At 46.8% G+C, this 26,378-nt stretch overlaps 1 protein-coding gene across 3 annotated transcripts; it reads left to right on the top strand.

The window, feature by feature from the left end:
* Positions 1-1,110: 1,110 nt before the first annotated feature.
* Positions 1,111-26,378, top strand: Ppcdc (phosphopantothenoylcysteine decarboxylase). Of its 3 annotated transcripts, XM_046428058.2 has the most exons (7): positions 1,153-1,222; positions 5,059-5,224; positions 5,952-6,144; positions 20,400-20,495; positions 21,336-21,464; positions 25,281-25,449; positions 26,073-26,378. In XM_046428058.2, exons 3-7 carry the CDS (start codon positions 6,019-6,021, stop codon positions 26,156-26,158), a joined length of 606 nt encoding a protein of 201 aa, XP_046284014.1. In that variant the 5' UTR covers positions 1,153-1,222; positions 5,059-5,224; positions 5,952-6,018; the 3' UTR covers positions 26,159-26,378. The 3 variants fall into 3 exon arrangements, with proteins under 3 accessions (XP_046284016.1, XP_046284017.1, XP_046284014.1); XM_046428060.2 differs by lacking the exon at positions 5,059-5,224 and having other exon boundaries at positions 1,111-1,222; XM_046428061.2 differs by lacking the exon at positions 20,400-20,495 and having other exon boundaries at positions 1,151-1,222.

Raw genomic sequence — 26,378 nt, 5'->3', positions numbered from 1 at the left:
GCAGAGGTGTGAAGGTGAGATGGGTGAGTTGGGTGATCTGTGGAGTTATTCCTTAGCACCAAAAGCCGAGCATTTTTTTTTTTTTTTTTTTTTTTGGTGCTGGAGATTGAACTCAGGGCTTTGTACATGTGAGGCAAGCACTCTACCAAATGAGCTATATTCCCAGCCCAAGCCATGCACTTTCGTGTGGTTCTTCCTCTGAGGCAGCTTTGAGTAGGCCTTGAAGTTGCCACATAGGCCTTCTGCTTATTAGGAGGAGGAAGCTGTGAATTCCTGAGAAGGAAGTAGAAATAGGAATGATCAGTGGGTGAGGGGTGGTTTGGTCCACATGGTTCACTGTGGACAAGGGAAAGAGTAGAGCATAGTGGTCCCTCAGCTGTCACCGTGGGATACCTGTATCTGGTTGAGCAGCCTCAATAAACACAAAGGTCCTGAATGCAGGAAAATGAATAAGGTAGGGAAATGCATCCAACATGCTTTCTCCTGCTGTTTTCCCTTTGCCCTCCTCTTGGAGTGCCTTTCTGGTCATCTATCCTGGTCATCCTTCCAGATTCATCTCAAGTGACTGACTCCTTCGTAGAGAGGGCTTTCCTACCTGGAATGTTGCTTAGGTCCCTCGGTTTCCTCATGGAAAACCTTATCCTGTAATTGTGTTCCTGTTTGTCTCAAGAGCAGAGCCACATCTTATTCATCTCTGTATCCTGTGCACCTTAAACAGTAGGGGTGTGGTACTATTCAATATTAAGTGCCTAAGTTCTGAATTGTGTGTGTGAATGTAGGATAGCATATAAAATTGAGCGAGGGCGAATTTTGTCAGAAGAGAACTGCCTGCTGTCCTTTGAAATATTTGGAAACTGTTAGACAATAAGAGGAGAGCTTCCCAATTTAGGCCAATGGTGGGTGTCCTGGAGCAGGGCTTTTCTACATCTGCCTTAGCGGCTTAGAGGATAAAGGTGAGGAAGTCCTACAATTAGGCAAGTCCTCAGCTCCAGAAGTGAAGAGCTTGGAGTCTGTGAGTGTCCTATTCCCTCAGTGGACTACAACTCCCAGAAGTCAGAGGAGTGGACTACAATTTTCAGCGTAGACTACAACTCCCAGAAGGTTGTGCAATCTCTGTGCGCTCTCGTGAGGCTGCGTACCGTTCAGGATCTGTGGGAAAGGGCAGCCAAGATATCGCGGTATTTGGTGACTGCCTACGAGACGCGCCCGGTGTCTGGCGCGGGTGAGCAGTCGGAGGGGCTGGGAAGCTGGGTCTTGGCGTACTCGATGGGGAGGCGGGAGAAACTGTGCTTGCGGCTGTGTGTACGTGGGGGTGGAGCTGTGGGGGGATATTTCCGCGTGTGGACGTATAGACAGCCCATACAGCCTGTGAGACCTCACCAACCGGTACTCGTGGGGGCCCGCAGAAGCAATAGGGACCACTGAACCCAGAGTGGGGGATATATATCTACATGTGTGTCCACTCATTTTGACTTGCGTTACTCTTGAGATTTTTTGTTCTGCGCTGTTTAATTCAGTAGAAGGAGGCTTTATAATTTCTCGCATTTAACGCTCACCTTTAAAAAAACAAAAGCCATGTGAGTCTGCTTTAAGAAAGGAGCAAGGACTTTCCAAAGGGCAAACCGTATATTAATTAACTTTAAAAAAAAAAAAAAGGTATTTGGGATTTAACCTAGGAGCGCTTTGACAGAGCTAAATTGCTGAGAGGGGCCTCGAACTTTCGAGCTCCTGACAGGAGCATCACTGGGATTACAGGCACCACCGCGCCCAGTCGGACAGTATTTTAAAAGGTAGTGAAATCGAAAAATGAAAGCTCTAGAGTGTTGGATTTATCTGTAGGAACCTCCTGAAAATGCTGAATAGCATGTAAAAATTGAGCGAGGGCGAATTTTGTCAGAAGAGAACTGCCTGCTGTCCTTTGAAATAGTGGAAACTGTTAGACAATAAGAGGAGAGCTTCCCAAGTTAGGCCAGTGGTGGGTGTCCTGGAGCAGGGCTTTTCTACATCTGCCTTAGCGGCTGGGAGGTAGCAGTAGTCACTACAATCTAATAGTTGGAGTGTGTGTGGGATCTCTCCAACATGTGGCTTCCTGGACAGGTGCCCACAGGAAATTTCAGGATCAGCAGAGTCAAGCATGCCTATCTCTGGTTTGAGAGAAAAGTACTCTATTAGAAATACCAAGGCTTCGAGTGTTTCCAGCAGAGTTCCTTGTCTTACCTAGGCTTAGAGAAGAGTTTTAATTTTTCTTTGGGTTTTGGTGCAGAGTGACACTTTGAGAAGCTACAAGTTATTCGTTGTTGCTGGGGTAGATGATAGAGTGTATTGATTGGTAGAAGGTCAGCCTAGGTCAGTAGTGAGGGGCTTTGATGGCAGGCTAAAGGATTCGGGTTTTTGTTTTTAATATGCCAAGAATGAACTTAGGGCTTTACACATGCCTTTACTACTGAGCTGCATCCCCAGCCCTTTCAGGAGCCCTGCTTATCCATCTTCCTTTGGGCCTGTTTTGTCTTAGGTTCCAGTCCCTCATCTTTCCTGAATTGGGCTCAGCTTATACCCTGTCTTGTCTTGCTTACCTTGCTTCCTTTTTTAGCCCTAGTTCTATTCTGGTTCTACTCTTGACCATGTTGTTACTGGCAAATATCCCTGAAATCTTTCCATTTTGCCCTTTATTTAAACTGCTCAGAGAGGAAGACTTAGCCATTGCATGCTGAGGCTCCTTGCTCTTTCTGATAATCTTTCTAAAAGAGAAAAGCCAGGTACAGTGGTGCATGCCTGTAATCCCAACAACTCAGGCTGGAGGATTGCAGGTTTGAGACCAGTCTCAGTTTAGCAGTTAGCAAGACCCTGTCTCAGATTTTTTAAAAGGGCTGGGGATGTAGCTCAGCAGTAAAAACATCCCTAGCTTTAATCCCCAGAGCCAAAAAAAGAAAGTGGGGCAGGTGGGGGATAGGAGGAATAGAAGCTCCCATTTTTCTGGATGTGGGTTACCTGCATGGCTGGTGCCCTGGGACCTTAAGGCCCAGTAATCATGGCCTTTAGCACTATAACCCACCTGTTTGCCAACTGGCCCCTGCCCCATACTGAGGATTGTTACCCAGGGGCACTTTACCATTGAGCTATATCCCCAGCCCCTTTTTAAATTTTATATATATATTTTTTATTTTGAGACAGGGCCTCACTAAGTTGCTGAAGCTGGTCTAAAACTGTGATCCTTCTGTCTCAGCCTCCTGAGTTACTGGGTTTATAGGTGTGTGCCACTGGGCCCATCTTCAATTGATTGCTTACTGTAGCCTGTTTCGTAGGAATTTTTCAGTTTGTTTATAGAGGAGGTTCAGGGGCTGCAGAGATGTAATTGAACTTCTGGTTTTGCAGGAATCTCCCTGTCCTAATAGGATAGGCTAGGGTGGAACTAGGTCGGAGTTTGAGATCTGGCAGGTAGGTTTTCCCAAAGAACCAAGAATGTGCTTCTGTTACCCACCAATGTACTCTGACAAGAAACTGGCTTAGAGACCCTGTGGACCTTGCTAGTTGCTAATAGGGCTTTTTAGTTCCCAGATGAACTCAATTCTTCAACTCTGAGCCAGCATGGCCCTGGCTAGGCCTGAAATAGAAATTGAAATTGCTGGCAAATGGAACCCTGGGGGGTCTTGCTCTAGGAAACCAGCCTATGCTTAACCCCTACTGAGAAGGGTCTGAATCCTTGGAGACCCTTCCATGTAGAAGTGGGATACTGGAGCCAAAAATCATCTGCTCACATGGATATATACTAAGAGTTAAAGGCAAATATTGGGCAGAGAGGACTCCATGGAGCTATGAAGGTAGCCAGTAGAAATACAGCTGTTTACCAGTTCTTCCTCTGGGTCAGTTGGGTTTCCCTCATGCTGCTGATTCTGCCCTTTTTGAGCATTTTCTTAAGACCTTCTCCCTTGTACAAAGAGCCCTTACCACTGTCTTTTATGTATTGACTCAGGCTTCTACTGGAGGAAGCTTGAGAGAGAAACCCATCCTAACTGCATTTGGCACATGAAGGAGACTTAGGTTACATATCAAGTCAGAAGTATAACTATGAGCAGGATCCAGGGCTTCTGATTCACAGGCCACAGTGTCTAGAGGGTACAGCCTCCTCCCCACTATACTGGGAATTGAATCCAGCATTCCCAGCATGCTAGGCAAGTGATCTGCCAGTGTGCTACTTCTCCAGCCCCAGCATGCAATTTATCAATCATTCAGCAGACATTCAGGACTGCCTGGTAGTAGGCTAGTGACTGGGTGTTATGGTTTAGATATGAAGTGTCCCCCCAAAATTCATGTGTGAGACAATGTGAGAAAGCTTAGAGGTGAAATCAGGTTATGGGAGCCTTGACCTAATAAGTTCATTAATCCTCTGATAGGAATTAACTGGGTGGTAACTGTAGGCAGGTAGGGCATGGCTGGAGAAGCTAGGTCTATGGGGGCATGCCCTTGCAGATTATATTTTGTCTGTAGTGAGGGGAGCTCTTCGTGCTTCCTGGTGCCCTGTTCCAAGCTGCTTTCCTCTACCACACATTTACACCATGATATTCTGTCTCCCCTCAGGCCCTGAGGATTGGATTTGTCCATCTGTGAACTGAGATCTCTGAAACCATGAGCCCCAAATAAACTTTTCCTCCTCTAAAGTTGTTCTTGTCAAGTCTTTTGGTCACAGCAATGAAAAAAGCTGACTAAAGCACTGGATGGTTAAACATGATCACACTGCAGGGAACTTGCTGTTGGAGGTAGAGGCAAAAAACTTATACAAATTAAGTCAGTGATGACCAAAAAGGTACATGGTAGAGAAGGACCTGTTTCAAGTAATTCTGGGTGTGATCTCTGTCTTCTTAACCTTACTTATAGATTCCCTGATGGTAGCAGCTGTATTTTCTAGAGGTCCTTTGCCCAGAGTTGAACTCAGTCCTCAGTGATTGTTGCTGATGGAGTGTGGTTTGCTGGCCCAGCTTGCCAGAATGTAGGTTTTGGTATGTCCCTCAGTTCTATTATGAACACTCAGCTGTGTGTGATAGCCCACCCTTTTAATCCCAGCTATTTAGGAGGCCAAGACAGGAGGATCCAAGGTCAAGGCCCGAAACCTGACACCTCCCTCGCCTGCCCCCAAATTCAGGAACACTTACTTCTATCAACATCTGAGAGTCAAAGGAGGAAATCAGCTAGCTGGTCCCGTGGCGTGGCCTACATCTGCTTCTCCTTGGTAGGTTGGTGCTCAGGCTGATCTACAGAGTCAGAGCCATAGAGGCCAAAATCTCTCAACTCCTGGGAGTACCCAGTCCCCCTCGTTGCCTAGGGTTCTGCCTCACAAGCATCTTTGGACTCCATCTCTTACTACTACGCCCTTGGACCAGTCAGCCTGGTCTGCTGCAGTAGTTCCTTTCACTCTCCATCTTTTCACCCCCAGCCTCCTCTACACTCTTGGCAGCACCAGTACCAGCACCATCTTTCTCAAATAAAAACTCCAGGGTCTCACTGCCCTTGACATTCTGACCTCAACCTGATTTTGCAGCCTTATCCTAATATCTACATCACGCTTCAACCTCACTACTGAGCTACTTTTTGTTCTCCCAACTTCCTACCTCCTTTCAGGTCTTTCCACCTTTATAAGATTTTCCATCTTTTGAAGTCATTTCCTCCTGTTTCTGGAAAAAAATGTTTCTCCTTCAGGATTCAACCTGAATGTCTTTTCAATGAGACAGTCACCATACCTGGTATGACCCTTCTTCACAGCATTTGCCACATTACATTGTAACAGGCCTGTGGGGGAGGGGGGGGTCTGACTTTCTAATCATACTGTGTTAACAGAAGCTGGGACTGTGGGGATCCTCTGAGGCTCGCTGGCATCTGGTGTAGGGTCTAACATGATATTCTCTGTATACCTTTTGGTTGAATGTGTGAGTGAAAGGGTATCATTTGTTCTGCTCTAGATGCTGACAGAGCTTTATGAAGTCCAGGCTTTGCAGGCTCCCAGAATTTTAAGCCATTAGACCCCACATGGAATCATGTCCAGGTGCTGCATCCTTGGTGGAGAGAAAATTCCATGTTCTTGTGGGTGTCACCGGAAGTGTTGCTGCTCTGAAGTTGCCTTTTTTGGTGTCAAAGCTTTTGGACATTCCTGGGGTGAGTATCCTCTTTAGACAAGTGTAGTGGCCTCTGACATTAGACAGTCATCATTACTATACTATCATGTAATGATAGTAACTATTGTATAATGATACCAGCCTATTTCTCTTCAGTGTGTGGGATTTTCTTGTACTGGGAATTGAACTCAGGGTGCTTTACCACTGAGCTATGTCCACAGTCCTTTTTTTTTTTTTAAATTTTTGTTTTTGTAGTTGTAGATGGACAGAATGCCTTTATTTGTTTATTTTTATGTGGTGCTGAGGATCAAACCCAGTGCCTCACGCATGCTAGGCAAGCGCTCTGCCACTGAGCTACAGTTCCAACCCCCTCCCCAGTCCTATCTATCTATCTATCTATCTATCTATCTATTTTGGAATAGGGTCCCACTAAATTTCTGAAGGCCTTGCTAAATTGCTGAGACTAGCCTTGAACTTGTGATCTTCCTGCTTCGCTGGGATTGTAAGCATGTGCCACCATGCCTGGCAGGATTTTCTTTTTCTTAATCATGGTATTTGTGGAGCTCTTCTGGGTGTGTTCGTGTGTGGGCCGTGTAAGCAGGAGCTAGATTAGATTAGATAATGTGGACAGGATTTGAAGGGAGATGGGGAAAGGATGCTGTGGGTGGGGGTTTGAGTTCCTATACACTGACCCTGAGAGCCCGTGAGATCCTGTGGGAAGGAGGCTGGCTGAGTAAATACAGCAGGTTCTCGGCCCCCACTTGTGCCTTGGGCTCCTCTGCCCCATTTTCACTTGGTTCTGAGCACCAGGGTTCTATTCTTTTGTTAGACACCATGGTTGTCCTGTCAAATGCACTGAAATCTCAAAGGCTCCTCATTGCCCACAGCTCTGGTTTCAAACTTTGCTGCCTCAGGTGTTTGCAGATGCCCAAGGAACCCCACATTGTTTTGAGGTTGGAAACTCTAGCCCCCCGTTCTTGGCTAGGCCACCTCAATTTCGGTCAGTTTCATATTTTGGGCAAAAGTTCAAAGCCTTAAACAACGTGAAATCCAATAGACGACAACCCCACAGCCCTGTGGTTTGATTTGATGTGGAACCATAGGTTACTTTGGACATTGCTCATGTTATCTGCCATAGTTTTGGGAGCATTGTTATGTCAGCATTGTTATGTTAAGGCCCAGGCTGTGCCTTTTTCTTGTTTATCTGCTTAGTCCCTAATGTAGAGTGGCTCAGGCAGCTATATCTGACATGTCCAGCAGGGGGCGTTGCTCACCCAGAGATGACTGTGAGGACAGCATTGGGGTCTGGGAAAGCTTGTTTTACTTTTTTTTTTTTTTTTTTAATGTTCCACAGACTTCTACCCAGAAAGTCACCCCCTCACCCCACCTTCCAGGCTGGGATAAGCAGTGAAACTGCCAGCCAGACCAGAGGAGGGAGGGAGGAGAAACTCACGGCTGCTTTGAGACTGGATGCTGTGGTTTGGGGGCAGTGCTGTCAGGGACTGGCTACCCTCTTGTGTGCCCAGAATCATTGGTAGGAGGTAGACACCTAGAGCCTTGAGGGTGGGAGACCTGGAAGGGGTTGCAGCAGCTAGAGCTTCTGTCTCCACCCCCTGGGAAAGGAGGGAGCCATGTAGTTCCTTTTCTCATAGACCCAAAGCAAGTGAGTTTCCGGGACAGGGTGGATGGGGGCAGGGAGTCCTATCCCAGGAAACAGATGGGCAGCCTCAGAGCTAGGGGAAATGGCAACCCCGCCACTTCCTCCCATCCCACGCAGCCAGCATTTATGGGGGGTGTGAGGAAAGGGTTGCCTGGAGCAGGGAAGCTGTCCAGCCTACCCCAGGCATTTTAGCTTGGGCCTCCTGGGAGGACAGGCCATGTCTGGAACAGGACTTGGCCCTCCCTCTCTGGCTGGGGTTGAAACTGGATCGAGGCAGCCAGAGGGCACTGAGCTGGGAGGGAAGCCTCTTTACTTTGGAACCTGCCCTTCTCATTTTAAAATAGGGATAATTATTGCTACTCATCCCCCACGTGCTTGTCAGGTACCATGAGGTGTTGGCTGGGGACACAGATGACAGAGATGACAGTTTGTCATCTTGTGCAAGCAACTAGGCACAGAGCTTGGCATGCAGAAGCACGTAACAGTGTGTGTGTTTCCTGTCCACCACCCCCACTTTCCCCCATGTCCTGTCCTTGGGCCAGCAGCATAGTGTGAGGTATTGGGGTTTGTGAGAAAGCCATATGGAAAAAGCCATGGAACCACAGTTTCCCTGACAAAGTGAGGGTCCTCATCCCTCTTCAGGTAAACAGCTCACCATGCCTAGCTTTGCTAATTATGTTCCTGTGAGACATCCCAGGTTTACCTAGAGTTGGCCCCAGATGTTAGACACTACCACCCTTCCTAGTGGTCCTGAGCTCCCTGTTTCTCTCTTCTGCCCTGCCCCCCAGCAGTCTTTGTCCCTTGGAGCAGTCACTTTCAACTCTTTGCCTGCTGAATTGTGAGTTCATGTGCACAAGGCTTTACTGAGCTCCCTTCAGGACACCGGGATTGACTAGCCATTGAACAGCTGGGCTGTAGGCTGCTGGGAGCTGGGCAATTCTGCAGACCTGGCTCATAGCTACATCTGATCCATCAGTATGTGCAGGTGTCCCGGAGAGCCACTGATCTAAAGGTCATTGTGCTGCCACCCCAGAGCCAGATCAGGGAGACTGTGGTGGCCTATGGCAAGGGGTGGATTTAGTCATAATCTCATACCAGCAGCCAGGGAGAGAAGATACCCTAAAGTCCTCAAGCCTATATGTGGGAGGGGGGAACTGGTAGGGGACAACCCTATGCTAAGAGAAGCAGCTGAGCAGAGAGGATATCTGATGCTGGAACTCTGGGAAAGTCAGTTCTTTTTGGCTTAAATTTTCTTTTATCCATGCAGTTAAGGGGAGACAGGTACTCAGATGTCCATCTCCAGAGCTTCTGTCAGGTGGATACTAGAAGATTCTAGATGTGGAGGCAAAAGGGACTAGGACCTATAGGTAGCCTGAGGTTGGAGTCCAGGAGCTCCAGGGGGTTTGCATTTTTTAATCATCATGTAATTGGGCAGCAATTACATCTGGGCTATTAGTTCAAATCACTCTCTGCCCTTTGGCTGGCAGCCTGGCTTGCACCCTTCAAACTTAGAAGAAGACAGACACCAAAGTAGCTTCTCAGGGCAGGTATTAATGGCTGAGAGGTAGAAGAGGATTCTAAATGTGAGAAACTTTCCACTAAGGAAGTACATGGGTCTTTAGAGAAGGATAAGTTTCTAGAATGTCCATCAGGACATCTAGGATTGCCAAGGATGAAGGAAAGAGAGTCTGGCTCATTTGCAGTACAAAATAAATTCTGCTTTTCTGGAAGAACATTTGGCAACATAGAAATTTTAAGTGTTCTTAGCTCTTTAAACTATTTAGAGTATATTTATAAAAGTTGACCATATGTACAAGAATGTTCATTATAGCATTGTATATCATTTCAAAACAAAATGTTGAACTATAGAAAGCTGTGGTATAGCTGAGCAAGACAGTGTGTGCCTGTGATCCCAGAGACTCTGCATAATGAGGCAGAAGGATTGCAAGTTTGAGGCCAGCCTCGGCTATTTGGCAAGACTCTGTGTTAAAATAAAAAGGACTTGGGATATAGCTCAGTGGTAGAGTGCCCCTGAGTTTAATCCCCAGAACTAAAAAAAAAAAAAATACAAGCAAGCTATGGTGCACTTATGGCATAGCCTCTCAATGAGTTAGTTTGCAGCAGTACAGAAAAATGAGGTGTACCTCTCCATACTGACGTGGGACTATTCTTGGGATAGAAGTGAAATAAGCAGAGAGTAGGAGATGGCACACTTCACCTACAGGCCGGATCCAGCCCATTGCCTCTTTTTGTACAACTTGTGCCTAAGAATGATTTTCACTTTTTTTTTTTTTTTTTGTAGTGCTGGGGATCAAACCCAGGGTCTTGTGTATGTGAGGCAAGCATTCTGCCACTGAGCTACATCATCAACCCCAATTTCTACATTCTTAAGTGGTTAAGAGAAGTTAAAAAAAAATGAGCTGGGGGTTGAGGCAGTAGCTTAGAGGTAGAGCACTTGCCTAGTATGTGTGAGGCGCTGGATTTGATCCTTAGCACCACATAAAAATAAATAAATAAAATAAAGGCATTGTGTCCATCTACAGCTAAAAATATTTTTTATTTAAATGAGCTGGGTGTGGTGGCATACTCCTGTAATCACATGTGTGTGGGAGGCGAGGGCAGGAGGATTGCAAATTCAAGGCCAACCTTGGCTAACTTAGTGAGACCCTGCCTCAAAATAAATACATAAAAAGGACTGAGGATATAGCTCAGTGGTAAAACGCCTCTGGATTCAATCTCTAGTACCAAAAAGAAAAAGCAAGGAATTCACCTTTTAGAGTCCATATGTTTCATTGGCACACAGCCACACCCATTCACTTACATATTGCCCATGGCTGTACTTGCGCTCCTCCAGAGTTGAGTAAATGGGACAAAGCCCAAAACATTATCTGGCCCTTTATAGAAAGTTTGCTGACCTCTGGAGCATAGTGTGGTTCCTCTGTGTGTTCACACGTGAGTTTTTGCCTTCGGTTTTTTCCTCTGGATGTTGTTTCCCTTGCAGAAATAGACTTATTTTTCATTTTGCATCATTTTTTTCAATTTTCATTTCCTAACTTATGTATTTGTTTTCTTTTTTTTATGTCAGTGGACTTTTGTTCGGGGATTATGGAACATTCGCTGTAACTTTTTGCTTTTTTTTTTTTTTTTTAAAGTGGTCACTGAGGAAGGAGAGCAGGGGAAGCCAGGCCTGGTTTGAGGTTTTCCTTTCTTTCCAGGAAGAGGCCACCTGCCTGCTCTGTAGTCTTGCTGTGGAAACTCTGAGGCCTGTATTTGTGCCTCTGTTGGCTTGAATGGTCCCTTTCTCCCTGCCCTGCAGACCTCTCCCCTGCACCTGTAGGGAGTGAGCTCAGAGGCAGCCAGCCCTGGGCTTCAGACAGAGGGTCCTGCACCCCAGTGTCCTTCCATGATGCCCTAGAACAATATCCCCATGGAGAGCCTCTATAGCCTGCCTTTTTGGTTTTGTTCTTGGGAATTTTCTTGAGTTAGGGAATGGCACAGCATGAGGTGCTGATATGACTAGAATACCAACTCCCCCAGGAAGCAGGTGAGAGAATGCCTGTTTTCTGCAGGCAGAAACTCACATGTGTGAAAAGTGGGGAAAGCCAAAGGATTACAAAAGGACCCAGGTTTCCCAGTGTGCTGGATCAACCCATAGAAACCATGTGGTCAGAGAGGAAGAGACTCACTCGCCTGAGATCTTTCAGCAAGTAAGTTGGCAAAACTGGGCTTGAAGCCACGTGTCCTGACTTCTGTCAGCAAGTAAATTTGAGGTCAGACTTGGAACCTGGACATTCGTTGCTTAAGCCTACCAAAGCTGCCAGGTTGAAAACCCCTAGGAATTATGGACTTTTGCCTTCGTCGGTCCTGCTTTATAGTTAGGAGTCAGGGTTCTATGTGCCCCACCTCTGAATTAGACTGAGCCCTGTCTGAGGGCACAGCTCCTGTCTTGCCAGCTCTGGCCCCATGGTGTATAGTAGATGTTTGCTGAGTTGAGGCATCATTATGAGACATCGAGATACTTAGGCATTTGTTAATGAAGCCACCTCCACAACTCCTGTCCCATGTGCTGACTGCACTGGGTACCAAGAGTCCTTTTACTTCAAATATACCTGACACCTCCATGCTCAGATTAGAATCAGCGGTATCTTTTTTTTTTTTTTTCTTACAGTACCGGGTATGGAACTCAGGGTCTCATGCATGCTAGGCAAGGGCTCTACCATTGAGCTACACCCCCAGCCCTTTTTATTTTATTTTGAGAAGAGGTCTTGCTAAGCTGCCTAGGTTAACCTTGAGCATATCCTCCTGCCTCAGCCTTCAGAGAAGCTGGGATAATAGGCGTGCCACCACCATGCCCCACTAGGTCCTGGGCACAGATCAGGAGCATGTCACTGTCAATACTGATGGGCCCAATGTCAGGGTCCTCTGCTGTACATGCCAGCCCAGAGACCTGAGCCACCAATGCCCTGTGCCTTGCCTTATCATGGTTTGAGTCCCTGACTGATAGATCCTCTTAGAATCTTCTTTGCTTTCCTGTGGAGCCATCATCATATTCTCCACTATAAACTTCAGCTCTTCTGCGGTCACTCAGCTATAGGTTCCAGCTGGGGCTTTTCTACTTTGTTTGCATATAGCAGAATTGCGCCAACCAATATGATAGCTGCTAACCCATTCAACTTTAAGGTAATTAAAATTAAATAAAACCAGAAATTCAGTTCTTTGGTCACATCAGCCACCCTCGAATGCTCAATGGCCACGTGTGACTGGTGGCTATTATGCTAGACAGCTCAGACAGGACCATTTCTGTCACTGCAGAGAGTTCTGTTGGATAGTGCTGTAGAGTAGTGGTTTTCCACCGAGGCAGTTTTGCCTCTCACAGGACAATGGACAATGTCCAGAGACACTTTTTGGTTGTCAAACCAAGAGGTGGTGGTGCTGCTGCCTAATGATTGTAGTGGGTGGAAGACAAGGATGGAAGTGGGAACTGGGGCCACGAGATTTGTCTCATCCTTTTGCTGCAGAGTACTTTCTGCACAGTTTCTTTTGATAATCTGCCCAAGAAACTACCTGGGCCAGACTAGGATCCTAAAAGTAGAAGTTGAAGTGTCACCCCCAAATTCTGTTTCTATTTCCCTTCCCTGCCTCTGCAGGAACTCCATACTCCAATTTAGGAACTCCATACTTCTGATTGGGATTCTCTCTTTTTTTTGGGGGGTGGTATACCTGGGATGAACTCAGGACACTCAACCACTGACCCACATCCCTAGCCCTATTTTATATTTTATTACGAGACAGTCTCACTGAGTTACTTAGCACCTCGCCGTTGCTGAGGCTGGCTCTGAACTTGCGATCCTCCTGCTTCAGCCTCTCGAACTGCTGGGATTACAGGTGTGCGCCACTGCGCCTGACTAGATTGGGATTCTTGATGTCTCTTTAGGAGGGAAAAACAAATCAGACTTTCAACTGGTTTCAGGAAAGAATCTCTATAAATGCTAGACAAAATGTAGACTGTGCCAGGTGTGGAGGTGCACCCCTGTAATCCCAGTGGCTCAGGATTCTGAGGCAGGAGGATTACAAGTTCAAAGCCAGCCTTGGCAATTTAGTGAGGCCCTAAGCAACTTAGCATGATCCTGTCTCTAAATAAAATATAAAAAAGGGCTGGTTGGGGGGTGGCTGACATTGTAGCTCAGTGGCAGAGCACTTGCCTAGCTTGTATGAGGCACTGGGTTCAATCCTCAGTACCACAGAATAAATAAATTAAATAAAGGTATTGTGTCCATCTACAACTAAAGAAAAAAAAAAATAAAAAGGGCTAGGGATGTGGTTCAGTGGTTAAGTACCCCTGGTTTCAATCCCCATTACCAAAAATGAAAATAAAATAAAAATGCAGACTGCTTTATGGAATAGGGTCTTAGCCAGGTCTCAGTCTTATCACACAAAAAAGTTCAAGCTAAAAATGTTAGTGGTAGGGCTGGGGATGTAACTCAGAGGTAGAGAGCACAACTTAGCATATGTGAGGACTAGGGTCCAATTCCCAGTACTGAAAAGAGAAAGAAAAGAAAGATACAAAAACTATTCTTAGGGTTCTCTGCAGGAGAGCAAGCAAAGAGCTGCCTTTCAGGAATGTTGTAGTATACAGGAGACTGATGTGTGTGTGTGTGTGCGCACGCGCGCACGCGCGATGGTGTTTTTTTTTTTTTTTTTTTTTGTGGTACTGGTGCCCAGCCCTGCTTCTGTCAGGTCCCGTGAGGGTGTAAGAGAAAGCCCAAGAGAGTTCCTGGCCTTGAGGTGTTTGTGACCTACCAGGCAGGGCTCCTGGGCATTTGCTGGGAAAAGGTCAGGGTGAATGAGTGAATAGTTTTAATTATTTAGTAACTTAGAAGGTAATACCACATGCTTTAAAAAAAATGTATACAGACCCACACCCAGCCCTTGGCTCCCAGGACCTTTTGGCTGAGTGAATGAAGATGAAAGAACAAAGCCTGCAGGGCTGGTGACTCAGATCAAGTTGGTATCCCTATAAAACCAGAAAAACGAGCCTGGGCCTGCCCTACAGCACTGGGGGCCAGGTCACTGCCAGGAGAGGTGGCTGCTTCAGTGGGGCCAGAGAGGGGCTTGGGGAAGGACCTGCCCATCACATGTTCTTCACTGTACCCTTCAGGTGAAGACACTGACCTAGGAGGCTTCCTCATAATGTGACTGTGAAGTGTGGGAGGATACACAGGCTGAGAGGCTGAGGTCAACTAAAGTGCTTAGCTTAGCAGGAATCAAGTAGGACTATTGCCCAGGGTGGGAGGCCTCATAGACCCTGGGTGGGGGGTGCAATATGAAGGCTCTGAGACCTTGAGTAGAGGAAAGAAAGGTAGAGCCAAGAGGAAGGAGGGAGCCCTTGAACAAAGGGAATGCCAATTGGGAATATTTCTGAAGACTGGCATTAAGGTATAGACCCTTTGAGAGTTGGCAGGAAGTTTGGGAGTTGGGGAGAATGAGGGCACTAGATCCTCAAGAAGCAACTTTCCAAAATTCAGAGTAGAGAAGATGAACCAGGGATGTTCTCTTTCTTTCTTGGTATTGGGGGTTGAAACTGGGGTGCTTTATCACTGAGCTACATCCCGGCCATTTTTATTTTTATTTTGAGACACAGGCTCAGTGAGTTACTAATTGTGATCTTCTTGCCTTAGCCTCCCAAGTCACTGGGATTATGGGGGTTTGCCATCATATGTGGCTTGGGACATTCTTAACTAGCCAATAGATCAGGATGGTTGGGAAGCTCTCAGACATGAAAGACAGCCATTCCCATGAGAAAGAGGAGGCAGTGTGTGAGCAGCTGCCTGGGAAGCCCCCTACTGAAGGAGATGGAAAGCAGTTAAATAGAAAGGAAGACACGCTGCGGCTGGGGTTATGGCTCAGTGGTAGAGCGCTTGCCTAGCATGTGTGAGGCAGTGGGTTTGATTCTCAGCACCACATATGAATGAATAAAGGTCCATCAATAACCAATAAAAATTAAAAAAAAGAAAGGAGGACACGTGACCAAAGATGAAGTTAGAGCACAGAACAGAGGCCCCCAGAGTGAGCTGAAGTTTATGGGGAAATTTAGGAAAAACAAAATGACTCTACATATCAATATTGGGGAAAAGAATAATGGAACAGTGTCTGGAGCTTGAGGCCAGTGGTGTGACATCGGTGGGGGATGGGAGGAATCCCTTGTGTCCCATTTCATTTCATCTTCCTTTTGAGGTTTAAAAGTAGGACAAACAGTGGTTGGAGATCCCTGAACCCAGGTTGGGTGATTCATCTCCTAACCTGGACTAGTTCTGGTCTGGGGTACTGAGGTCACAGAGAGTTGGTTGGTGGCCTTCAGAATGTGTTGGAAAGAAATACCAGAGGAGCCAGAAACTGGAGATGGCTAATGCCCATTTATCAAAAAGGTGAAGGAAGGGCTGGGACTGGGGCTCAGTGGTAGAGCGCTTGCCTAGCATGTGTGAGGCACTGGGTTCAATTCTCAGCATTGCATTATAAATAAGTAAAATAAAGGTCCATTAACAACTAAAAAATATTTTTTTAGAGAATTTTTTTAAATATTTATTTTTTAGTTTTCAGTGGACACAACATCTTTGTATGTGGTGCTGAGGATCAAACCCGGGCCGCACGCATGCCAGGCAAGCGCGCTACCGCTTGAGCCATATCCCCAGCCCCTAAAAAATATTTTTAAAAAAGGTGAAGGAGGTGGGCTTTACAGATTACTACAGACAGGCTGTGAATGCTTTAAAAAGCATTTTGGAAATGGGTATCTTTGGGGCTAGGTAGTGCTTACTAGGAAAGGCATATTGATTGTAGTTTATCTTGGATATGAGGTAGTAGTTTGGGATTTAGATAAGACCTTTGATGGAATTTTATGACATCCTCCAGGACCATCTGGGAACATTGTCAGCCTGTTTATAAACTCATGAAACACCTTACTTAGAGTTCATTCTTGATTCTTTCTCACCCCCAACTCCAACCCACACCCCAAGGCAGTGGATCCTGTGGAATATCTCTGCCCTTGTCCTTATCCTTGATGCTGATTTGGATTAGTATCTCTGGGGGCTACTGATGGTTACATGAATGCCTAGAGGTGCAATAGGATTGAGATCTCAGGATCTCCCAGTAAACTGACAAACTACGGGCCAGTCTAGTGAGGGAGGATTTACCAGGGAAGAGTGAGGGACTACTTTTGGGACCAGAAAGATAACTGCTCATGTACAGTCTGAGGCTGGTGGCTTAGCAGCAGCATGGATGAAAACTTTTTGAGTTTTTGGTGATTGCAAGCTGCGTATACATCAGCAGGGGGGGCATAGCCACCAGAGTTGCCCTCGTGGGCTCAGCTGCATTGATAGACACGTGGGGCTGTGATACTCCATGGGAGTTTGGTAGGGACACCTGCTTGAACTCCTGCAGGCAGAGTAAGTACTTCCCACCTTTGAGTTTTTCAGTTCTGGAAATTTTAATTTTATTTCTTTTTTTGGGATTGGGATTTCACCATGTTTCCTGGAGTGGCCTCGAATTTGTGATCTTCCTACTTCAGCCTCCTGAATAGTGAGGATTATAAATGTGTGCCACCACACCTGGCTTTATTTTTACTTTTTTGATTTTCTCACCTCTGTTTTTCAGTTCTTTCCTTCTGTGATTCATTATTAGATTTTTTGCTTCCTGTATTGTCTCTTCTGATTTTCACATCTTTAATCTGTCATTATCCAACTTTTATCTTTTTGTTCTACTTTCCAGAAGATTTATTTTAAACTTGTATTGAGTTTCTTATTTCACTCTGATTTTAATATCCAGGAGCTTTTTTTTTTGTTCCCTGAATATTCATTTCTTAAAAATAGCATTATGTTCTTGTTTCTTTATTGTGAACTCTAACCTTTAAATTTTCTTCTCCCAGCATTGTCTCTGAGTTTCTGTTTTCTGCTAATCTAATTTCTGTTGCTAAAGGTCTTTCCGCAAATGTCTGATATTCCTTGGCTCTTTCTTTTTGGGTGGGAAAAGCAGATTTTTGGAAACTATTGTCACTGCTAAGGACCCCACTGCCCTGTACTCAGCTGGGATGAGATGTTCTGACAGATTTAATATCTGAAGGTTTCCTTCCCCACTATACCCCTGTGTTCCCAGGATCATTTGGGTTTTCCAGAAAAGACCTCACCAGTCTTCTGCCTGGTAGACCCAGCATTCTTAGGATATAGTAAAATTCTCTGGCAGCCTGTAGATACTTCTGTTGCAGAATTTCTCCTTTGACGTCTGTCTGCCAAGTGTTCCAAATCTGACAACACTTGGGATGGAGAAGGGTGATATGTTGGCAGTTTGGGATGGTGCTGGGGGGCTTCACTGTCCTTTTGGCAGATGGTGCAGTCCATCTACATTCAGCTGTCTGTCCCTCCCACCTTCCCAGGTACTCAGCACCTCCAATTCCTGAGATTTCCTTGGGCTCCTTGTCTCTAATGGGCTTTTTTCTTAGCTGCCTTGTAGGTTTTTGGAATTTGGTTTTTAAATCTCATCTCATCTGATCTCATTTCATCTCTAATACTTCTTTCCACTTCTATCTTAAATGTATTGACGTGTCCTAGTGGCTGTCATTTTTTCCTCCTTTTTGTTCTTGAGAGTTTTAACTGGAAGTTTATTCTTCTGTTTAACCTTTATGTATCTTTGGTTTGAAATGTGTCTTTTTAGACAACCTATTGATGAATTAAAAAACATTCAAGATGAGCATTTGAATTTTGATCAGGAGTGCAACTCATTATATATTTACGCTAATTCCTATTACACTACTAATTTTGCCATCTTTCTCTCTCTCTCTCTCTCTCTCTCTCTCTCTCTCTCTCTCTCCAGTACTGAGGATTAAACCCAGGGAGCTCCACATCCCACTGAGCCACATCCCTAGTCTTTTAAAATTTTTTTATTTTGAGACAGGGTCTTCCTAAGTTGCTGAGGTTGGCCTTGAACTTGTGATGCTCCTGCCTTGACCTTCTGTGTTAGTAGGATTATAGGCATGCACCATTGCACCCTGTTACTTCTGCCATCTTACTTAATGCTTTCTACTTTCTGTCTGCTGCTGCTTCTCCTTTTTTGTGTAAATTGAATTTTCTTCTCCTGGTTTGAGAGTTTTACATTGTTATGGTTATGTTAACCATAATCATGGTTATGTTAATCATGGTTATGTTAACTTTTTATGTCTCACACTTCCCCAAGAAGAAGTCAAGACCCTCAGCATGGTCCCCCTCCCTCTGCTCTTTCTGCCTGTGCAAGTGCAGTAGCTTCTCCAGGCCTGGATTCTATGGAGAGACAAGGCAACCCTGCTTACTTGCCATTTTGCTCAGAACTGGGCAAGGTTTGTTGAGGAGGAGCCTCCAGTATTCTGGCGGTTTGGTTTAAAGGACCTCTAAAAAGTCCCTGAGGTTTGGAGCAAGTCCTGGGGATGGTAGATTCTTAGAGGAAGTGGTCAGGCAATGGACAGGTCAGTAGAGCCAGGAGCCCCAGACCTTCAGTTGTTCCTTAGTTCTTCTTTGTGACATATCTGCCCCTGGTCCCAGCTTTGCTCTCAGGTGCTGTGTAGACTATGGCTACCCCCACTCCCTGTACTAAAGACAGAAAACAACAGGAAAGTGGGCCTCAGGGGGACAGTAGGAGGAGTAGTGACTAGGCTGAATTGGCATGGGCATTGTAAGGTCCTTGCTTAGCATCTGGATGGCCATCTTAAGTGACAGCCACCATTTTAAGAAAAATTTTGCTTTCCTGCTCAAGGGCCTGTCTGAGAGAGGCTCACCACTCCCTCATACCAACCCCATCCTTAACCACTCACATTAGGACCCACCTGGCCCCATAAAAGTCCCGAACCCCAAGCCTGTTTTGCCTCTCTCTGTCTATTGAGAGATGGCCTTTATTTGTCAGCTCTGATAAATAAACTCTCGTGTGTATCTCGGCCTGGTCTCCGTCTTTCATTTCTCGCTCACCTGACTCCTGGTTCTTCACTTTCCTTTCAGACATGCCCCATCCAAAGGAGCACCCTGACCAATGCCACCAAGTCCTTATCAAGTAGGAATGTGGATCCAACAGCACCAGAGTTTTTGCTTTTGCACGAGAAGTCAGGAAATTGAATTTCCTGCGTGAAATCTTCCAATCTCCATATTAGCTCACAATTGTTTATAACCTGTGCAGGACACACAGAGTGTCTGCAGGCTGGCTCTGCTCCAGATATTGTTGCCCTTGCCCATTGCCATGGTTAGTCATTGATTCTGTCAATGTTACCTTTGGTTCTTTTCCCTCTGGGACTCAGTGTCCTCTCCTAACTCAGTGGTTTCCCCCAAAATTGTGGTTTCCCACACCCTTCCCCTCCAGCCACTCCTCTGGTCCCCTTTGTTACTTTGCCAACTAGTTAGTCTGACATCTTCTTTTACAGATGATGGCCAGCCCATCTAGGGCCTTTCACACTATGTGTGTGTGCTTTTTCTCTCAGCCATTTGTTCTTTGGAGCAGGTTAAACACCTTCTTTGTTTGTATTAGTGATTTGTAAATGGGTCAGGTAAAGGGAAACTCATTCTCCCCTATGAGTGTTGGGCACACAGGGTTGGCTTTCCGGGAGCCTGACTGCAGCCTGAGCCCACGAGTCCTGTTCCTAGAAATAGAGAAGAAACTGCTCTCACTGGTGTGTGGATGCAGACTTAGCTTGCCAGTCCCAGATCTTGTGCCTTGGCCTGCAGAGGGCAGGACTGCCATGTGGCACAGAGCTGGTGAGCTGTTTCGTGCGCCCCTCCTGACTTCAGTGGCCTCACTAGTTGCCTTGGGTTCCCTGCCTCGGCCCCTGGCCTCACTCTGCCTAAGTGGCAAGAGTTGCCGCTTTATATGCACTGGATAGTTTGTGACTCAGTCCTCAGTGGCCCCTCAGATGGGGAAGTGAAACAGCTGCACCTGGCCAGGCCTGACCTTTGGGTGACAGCGGAAGTAGCTGTACAAACATGGGGCTCACTGCTCTGGGGAAGTCCTCTCTTCAGCCAGACTGTGAGGAAAACGTCTGCCTGCCTGGCCCGTGTGTGGCCTCCAAGTCTGTAGCTCCAGTAACAATTTCTCCCTCCTTTTCTCTCCTTTCCTCTACTTTTTCTTGGTGACAGCTGGAAGTCACAGTGGTCACAACTGAAAGAGCCAAACATTTCTACAACCCCCAGGACATTCCTGTCACCCTCTACAGTGACTCTGATGAATGGGAGGTTAGTGCTGGGCCCCTAGGGCTGAGTTTTGTTGCATTTCTACCAACAGGACAGAACTGTCCTCCCTTAGCCTGGCGGCCAGAGCAGACAGGCTGGGCTGAAGTCAGCGGTCAGGGCCATCTGGGCAAAGGCGAAGAGGAAAACATCTGTCTAGCTTCTGGCCTGCGGGAGGCCCACAGTCCCTCCCTTCCCAGGCAGAGCTCAGCTTTGGCCCAGTGCCTGAGGTTGAGTGTCCTTGTACTTATCTGGGCTGATGAAACCACAGAGGAGCTCTGTTCCCACCACCCTTGTCCACGTGGCTCCTGGCGTCAGGGCTGTGGAAAGTGCCTCACTTCCCATGGCCTCCAGGCTCTGCCTCTGCCCTCCTGTGGAGGGGCGGGCACTAGCTGACCCACCAGACGCGGAGGGTGGGCCTCACAGGGATGCCCTGCCAGGCATTTTTAAACATTCTCAATCTTGAACATTTTTGGCTGGCTTCTTCTCCCAACCCCGCCCCCTCCATTTCTCATCGCCCCAGAGCCCTTCCACTGGCTTGGACAATCCAAGCATCCGCCTCAAGCAGACAGGCCAGGAGTTCCCTGCCAGATGTCAGTTCTGTTGAAAACCAAACCATAAAGGGAATAGCTGAGAGAGACAAGGGGCGTTTGTTTCCTCAGGCCTGGTTTCTGTCAGGTTGCTGGCTGCTTGGCCAGTGCTTGCCAGCCGAGCTATGAGAGGGAACTGTGGTGGATTTGAGCAGGGAGGTCAGGTGGTCTCCCTGGGTTCCTGGTTTGTACCTGGATTGCTTTGGTCCCCTCCCCCTATCACATAGAGAGTGACACTGTTTCCTCCCTCTGCCAGATGTGGAAGCACCGCTCTGACCCAGTTCTCCACGTTGATCTGCGGAGGTGGGCTGACCTGATGCTAGTGGCTCCTCTCGATGCCAACACCCTGGGGAAGGTGGCCAGTGGCATCTGTGACAATTTGCTTGTGAGTGACTCCCTGGCATCCTCATCCCTCCCTCTCCCACTTTTCTGAGCTGCAGACTTCCTTGTACAAGAAGACCTATTACTTTGGGACCCAGGTTTGCTCAGGAAGAATGTGGTGCCCCTGGCTCCACTGCCCCTAGGGGGACTAGTCTCCAGCAAGTGGGCAGCAGACCTGGGCCTGCAGATCCATTGGACTTGCTGATGCTCTCTGGGTGTGTCCACCTCTTGCCTACCTCCCAGTGCTCAGTCAGATGCCCAGCCTTGGCCCCATGCTTTCTTTGTCTTCCATCATGGCTGCCTTCTGCTGTCCATTCCCTTCCCCTTCAGCTCTGCCTCACCAGGATCTGGATATATGCACATGTGGGCAATCTGATAAGGGTGCTTACTTCCTTATAGATCTCCAATAGAAACATATTTCTTGTAGCTCTTTAGCCCCAAGGCTAAGACTCAGTTTTCCTGTGTATTAGAGAAAGTTTAGAGAGAAAAGAAGAAAAAGTCAGAACAAGAGATAATTGCCTATGAACGGTGGAGGAGAGGTTCAGATATACAAAAGTAGGAATTGGCTTAGGCCTCTGTGACAGCCAGGGAACTGTCACTCTTAAAGAGGATCTGCTGGTCTCCTGATTTGATTATATGATCATCCTGGAACTATTTGGGTGTGATTTTTCTACTTCCTCTCTCTTTCTTATTACCTTTCCCCCATATATTATTAAGCTTTTACCTCCCATGTCCTAGTGACTGTGCTAAGGACACAGAGGGCTTTCATTATGGAAGAAGAGTAGTTTTTTGTTTTTGTACTGGGGATTGAACCTAGGAACATTTTACCACTGATATACAACCTCTGTCTTTTTTTTTTTTTTTTTTTTTTTAATTTTGAGGCAGTGTCTCTAAGTTACTAAGAATCTCACTGAATTCTTGAGGCTGGCTTCAAACTTTTGATTCTCCTGACTCAGATTCTGTGTCACTGGAATTATTATAGGCCCTGGCAGAAGAGGGTTTTTTATCATAGTCACGTGTATAGTGACTGATGGGTGATGATGGTCTTAAGTGACCATTAGTCAGTCCATTTTTTAAAAATTCAGTACTGGAAATTGAATTCAGGGGTACTCTACCACTGTGCTATGTCCCTAACCCTTTATTTTTAATTGATTTTTATTTTGAAACAGAGTCTCACTGAACTGCCCAAGCTGGCCTTGAGCTTGAGATCCTCCTGCCTCAGCCTCTTTAAGTAGCTGGGATTAAGGTCATGCACTACCACACCAGGCCCCAGTTAGTCCTTTGATAGCAGAGTCACTGCCTTGCTTTACTGAGAATGTGGTAGACATTCAATAAAATACTGTATGTATGTGGTCAGAAGTAATTTTCCATATGTCAACAGCTGGGAGTTTTTTAGTTTACCATGGTGAAAAAGGTGAATACTAAAGCTGGATTAGGGTTTTGTGGGGGTCGGATAAGAGATAATTAGTGAGCCTGTCAGTGAGCCCCACTGTGCCGACTGTCAGGGGGCTCTTGAGGCCTTCCTGGGGAATCTACTAGTGACTTAAGCATCTCTTGACCAAGAGCACAGGTTGAGCAGAACACGCCTGGATGGTGTGGCCCTGAGCAAGTGCAAAGAAGGAGATCTGAGAGCAGCATTATCAAGATGGCCCAGTAGGAGTGGGTGCAGTGACGCAGGCCTGTAATCCCAGCAACTCAGGAGGCTGAGTCAGGAGGATCAAAGCCAGCCTCAGCAATTTAGTGAGGCCCTAAGCAACTTAGCAAGACCCTATCTCAAAAAGGGCTGGGGATGTGGCTCAGTGATTAAGCACTGCTGGGTTTAATTCCTGGTACAAAGGGAAAAAAAAGGGACTGGAGCTATAGCTCAGTGGTAGGGTGCCTGCTTCACTTGTGTGAGGCACTGGGTTTGATCCTCAGCACCACATAAAAATAAACAAAGATATTGTGTCCATCCACAACTAAAATAAGAAAGATAGAAAGAATGCCCAGTAGTGTTGGAACCTGGCCAGCAGGCACTAAAACAAAAGAAATACCCTGTTGCTTTTCTTGAAGCAGCTCAGAGTGGGGTGGTCTGTACCATCCCACCAAACTCTCAGATTCCCACTGCCTGGTCAGGGGCGTCTGATGTGCTGTAGCACACCCACCTCAGAGTTCAGTCTCGGCCGACCTCTAAGAGTTCTGTCTCCTGAAAGCTCTACGTCCTTTTTTTTTCCTTCAAGGCCATTGCCACTCCCTGAAATTTTGGGGGTTCTCTCCTCCAGAATTGGCAGTAGAATATGTTCCCAAGTCTGGCTATTTGCCTCAAAGGAATTCACTTGAAGGCGCAAATGTTTTAAAGAATATCAAATGTTATAAAAATTGAACTGTCAGCATCCTTGGTATGTGGGTTGGTGTGCTTTCCTTTGATGAGGGCTTAGAAACCCTAGCCCAGCCCCCGTCTCCATACCACACACACACACACAAGGGGCTCTTCTAGGTATGCTCAGGAATTCTGCAGAAGTATCAGGTGGCATGGGGCCAAGAGGAAGTGTGACTGAAACTGTCCACTCATAACCCTGTTGCACATTGAGAGGACTTGATGGGAAACGAATGCTAGTGTCTGGGATGACGCAAGCAGACAAATCCTGAGGCTCTTTGCTGTCCTGGGAGAGGGCAGGGGCACCAAGGGATCAGGCTCTAGCCTGGCCTGTGCATAGCATTGTTCTCTGCACATCCTCTTCTTTTCCCAGATGGACTTCTGGGGAGGAGTGTTCCAGCCACTGTCTCCCCAAGGAGCTCCTGGCCAAGAGGAGGTGCCTGGTGTAGTCAGAGCACAGGGAAACTTATTTCCCCCTGAGGCAGCCCCCAACCTAATAAGCCTGTCCTGTAGTAATAACAGGAACCACCGCCCTGAAAGCCTGTTCTTGGTACCATTCCCTATGCTAAGAATTTTGAAAGCATTCACACCCTCAGTCTTCACAGCCACCCAGTAAGGGGGCCCTTTTGCAGAGGAAGCTGAGGCCCTGGCATTAAACAATTTGTCCAGGTTCTCACAAATAGTTTTTATACACACACACACACACACTTGATTTATGCAACCTCAGAACTCAAAGCCTATGGCATTAAGGACTCAGAGCTGTTAGGCCCTTCCGCAGCTACTCTGGTCTGTACCTCAGTGGGATGGCCTGGCTTCAGGAGACAATAAGGTTGCCCAGTGCAGTGAAAGGTTACACGGGTTGGTGTTTGTCCAGGTGTGACTTTGGGCAGCAGTTCACCCTGCAGGGAACTATGGCTTGCCCATCTGTGAAAGGGGCAGGGCTTTTCTCCTAGGGTCACAATGAGGGTTCCTGAAATAAAGTATGAGAGAAGGTGTTTGTCATGTGTTGGATGTTTTCATTGCCATGGTTTAATTGGCTCAGAAGTAGAGTTGGTGGTAGGTAGGTCTCCCTATGAGCCGTCTGGTCCCTAACTTTCTGGTGAACTGCGACACCTGCCTCTTGCTCCCTAGGGTTGCTTCTACCTAAGAGACACAAGCCAGTATGGAGAAGGGTCAAGCTTAGATGCGGGGAGACTACACACAGGAGGGAGGTCTGCTGGAGGTGGCTGAGCCATTGAAGGCATTGGTTGAGCACTTGCTGTGTGTAGTGCCTGTGCCAGAGCTTGAGGAAAGATGGTGAGGTTTGAGGAGTCCCCTAACCCCAGGGACATGAGACAGGTGGCACCCAGTCATCCTGAGCCTCCGACTGGGCTGCTGACTGTAGCCTGGAAGACAGTGGGGATGGTTTAGGAGGGCTAGGAAGGGGTGGTAGGCAGAGGAGCAGGACCTCCCCCTTCTTCACAGACGTGTGTCATCCGTGCCTGGGACCGCAGCAAACCCCTGATCTTCTGTCCTGCCATGAATACCGTCATGTGGGAACACCCCCTTACTGCACAGCAGATGGACCAACTCAAGGCCTTTGGCTATGTGGAGATCCCCTGTGTGGACAAGAAGCTGGTGTGTGGAGATCAAGGTAGGTATCTTATCAGGCTTACATCCCATGACTATGGAAGGGGCTCAGCTTTGGGGTTCATATTCTGGCCTGTAGTGACCTCGGGTAGAACTATTCTCTGAGCTCAATTCTTTTGTCTGGAAAATGAGAATCCTAATTCTTGCTTCTCAGAGTTGTTAGGATAAAATAACATATATCAAATGCTTACTAGAGGCTGGGCTTGGTGGTGCATGCCTATGATCCCAGGGACTTGGGAGACTGAGACAAGAGGATCGCGAGTTTGAGGCCAGCCTCAGCAACTTAGCAAGACTCTGTCTCAAAATAAAAACAGGCTGGGGATGTAGCTCAGTGGTAGAGCACTCCTGAGTTCAATCTTTAGTATTACAAAAATAAGTAAAAGTGCTTGTTAGAGTCACTGGCATTTAGCATACACACTGTCAAGGATGACTAGTGGAATGATTCCTGGGGACTATTCTAGGGTGTCTTAGGAGGGGTTTGATGGGTCTTGTTGGTGCAGTGATGGGCCTGGCCTTTTTAGGCCTTCATCTCTGGATGTGATGTGATGGGGAACTTTGGGCAGGGGGCTGCAAGCATTGTTAGCTGTCCGGCCCTCCCTTGATTACAGCACAGAACTTTGCTCCCAGGTCTGGGCGCTATGGCTGAGGTGGAGACCATTGTGGATAAAGTGAAAGAAGTCCTCTCCCAGCACAGCGGCGTCCAGCAGAGTTGAACTGATTTCTGTTATGGGTGTACCTCTGCACTCAGTGTGTTTTCAGGCCAAGATGGTGAAGAAGGGCATCATCAAAATATGGTGAAGATGTGGCTGGGGCTGTGGGTCAGTGACAGAGCGCTTACCTTGCAAGCGCTGCGTTTAATTCTCAGCACCATATAAAAACAAATAAATAAATAAATAAAGGTCCATCAATAACTAATAAAAATTTTAAAAAATA

Source organism: Marmota monax, unplaced genomic scaffold (genome assembly GCF_021218885.2).
Source record: "Marmota monax isolate L192 unplaced genomic scaffold, Marmota_monax_Labrador192_F-V1.1 WCK01_AAM20220418_F8-fsc00111, whole genome shotgun sequence".
Classification (NCBI taxonomy): Eukaryota; Metazoa; Chordata; class Mammalia; order Rodentia; family Sciuridae; genus Marmota; species Marmota monax.
This window is presented reverse-complemented; position numbering and strand designations above follow the sequence as displayed.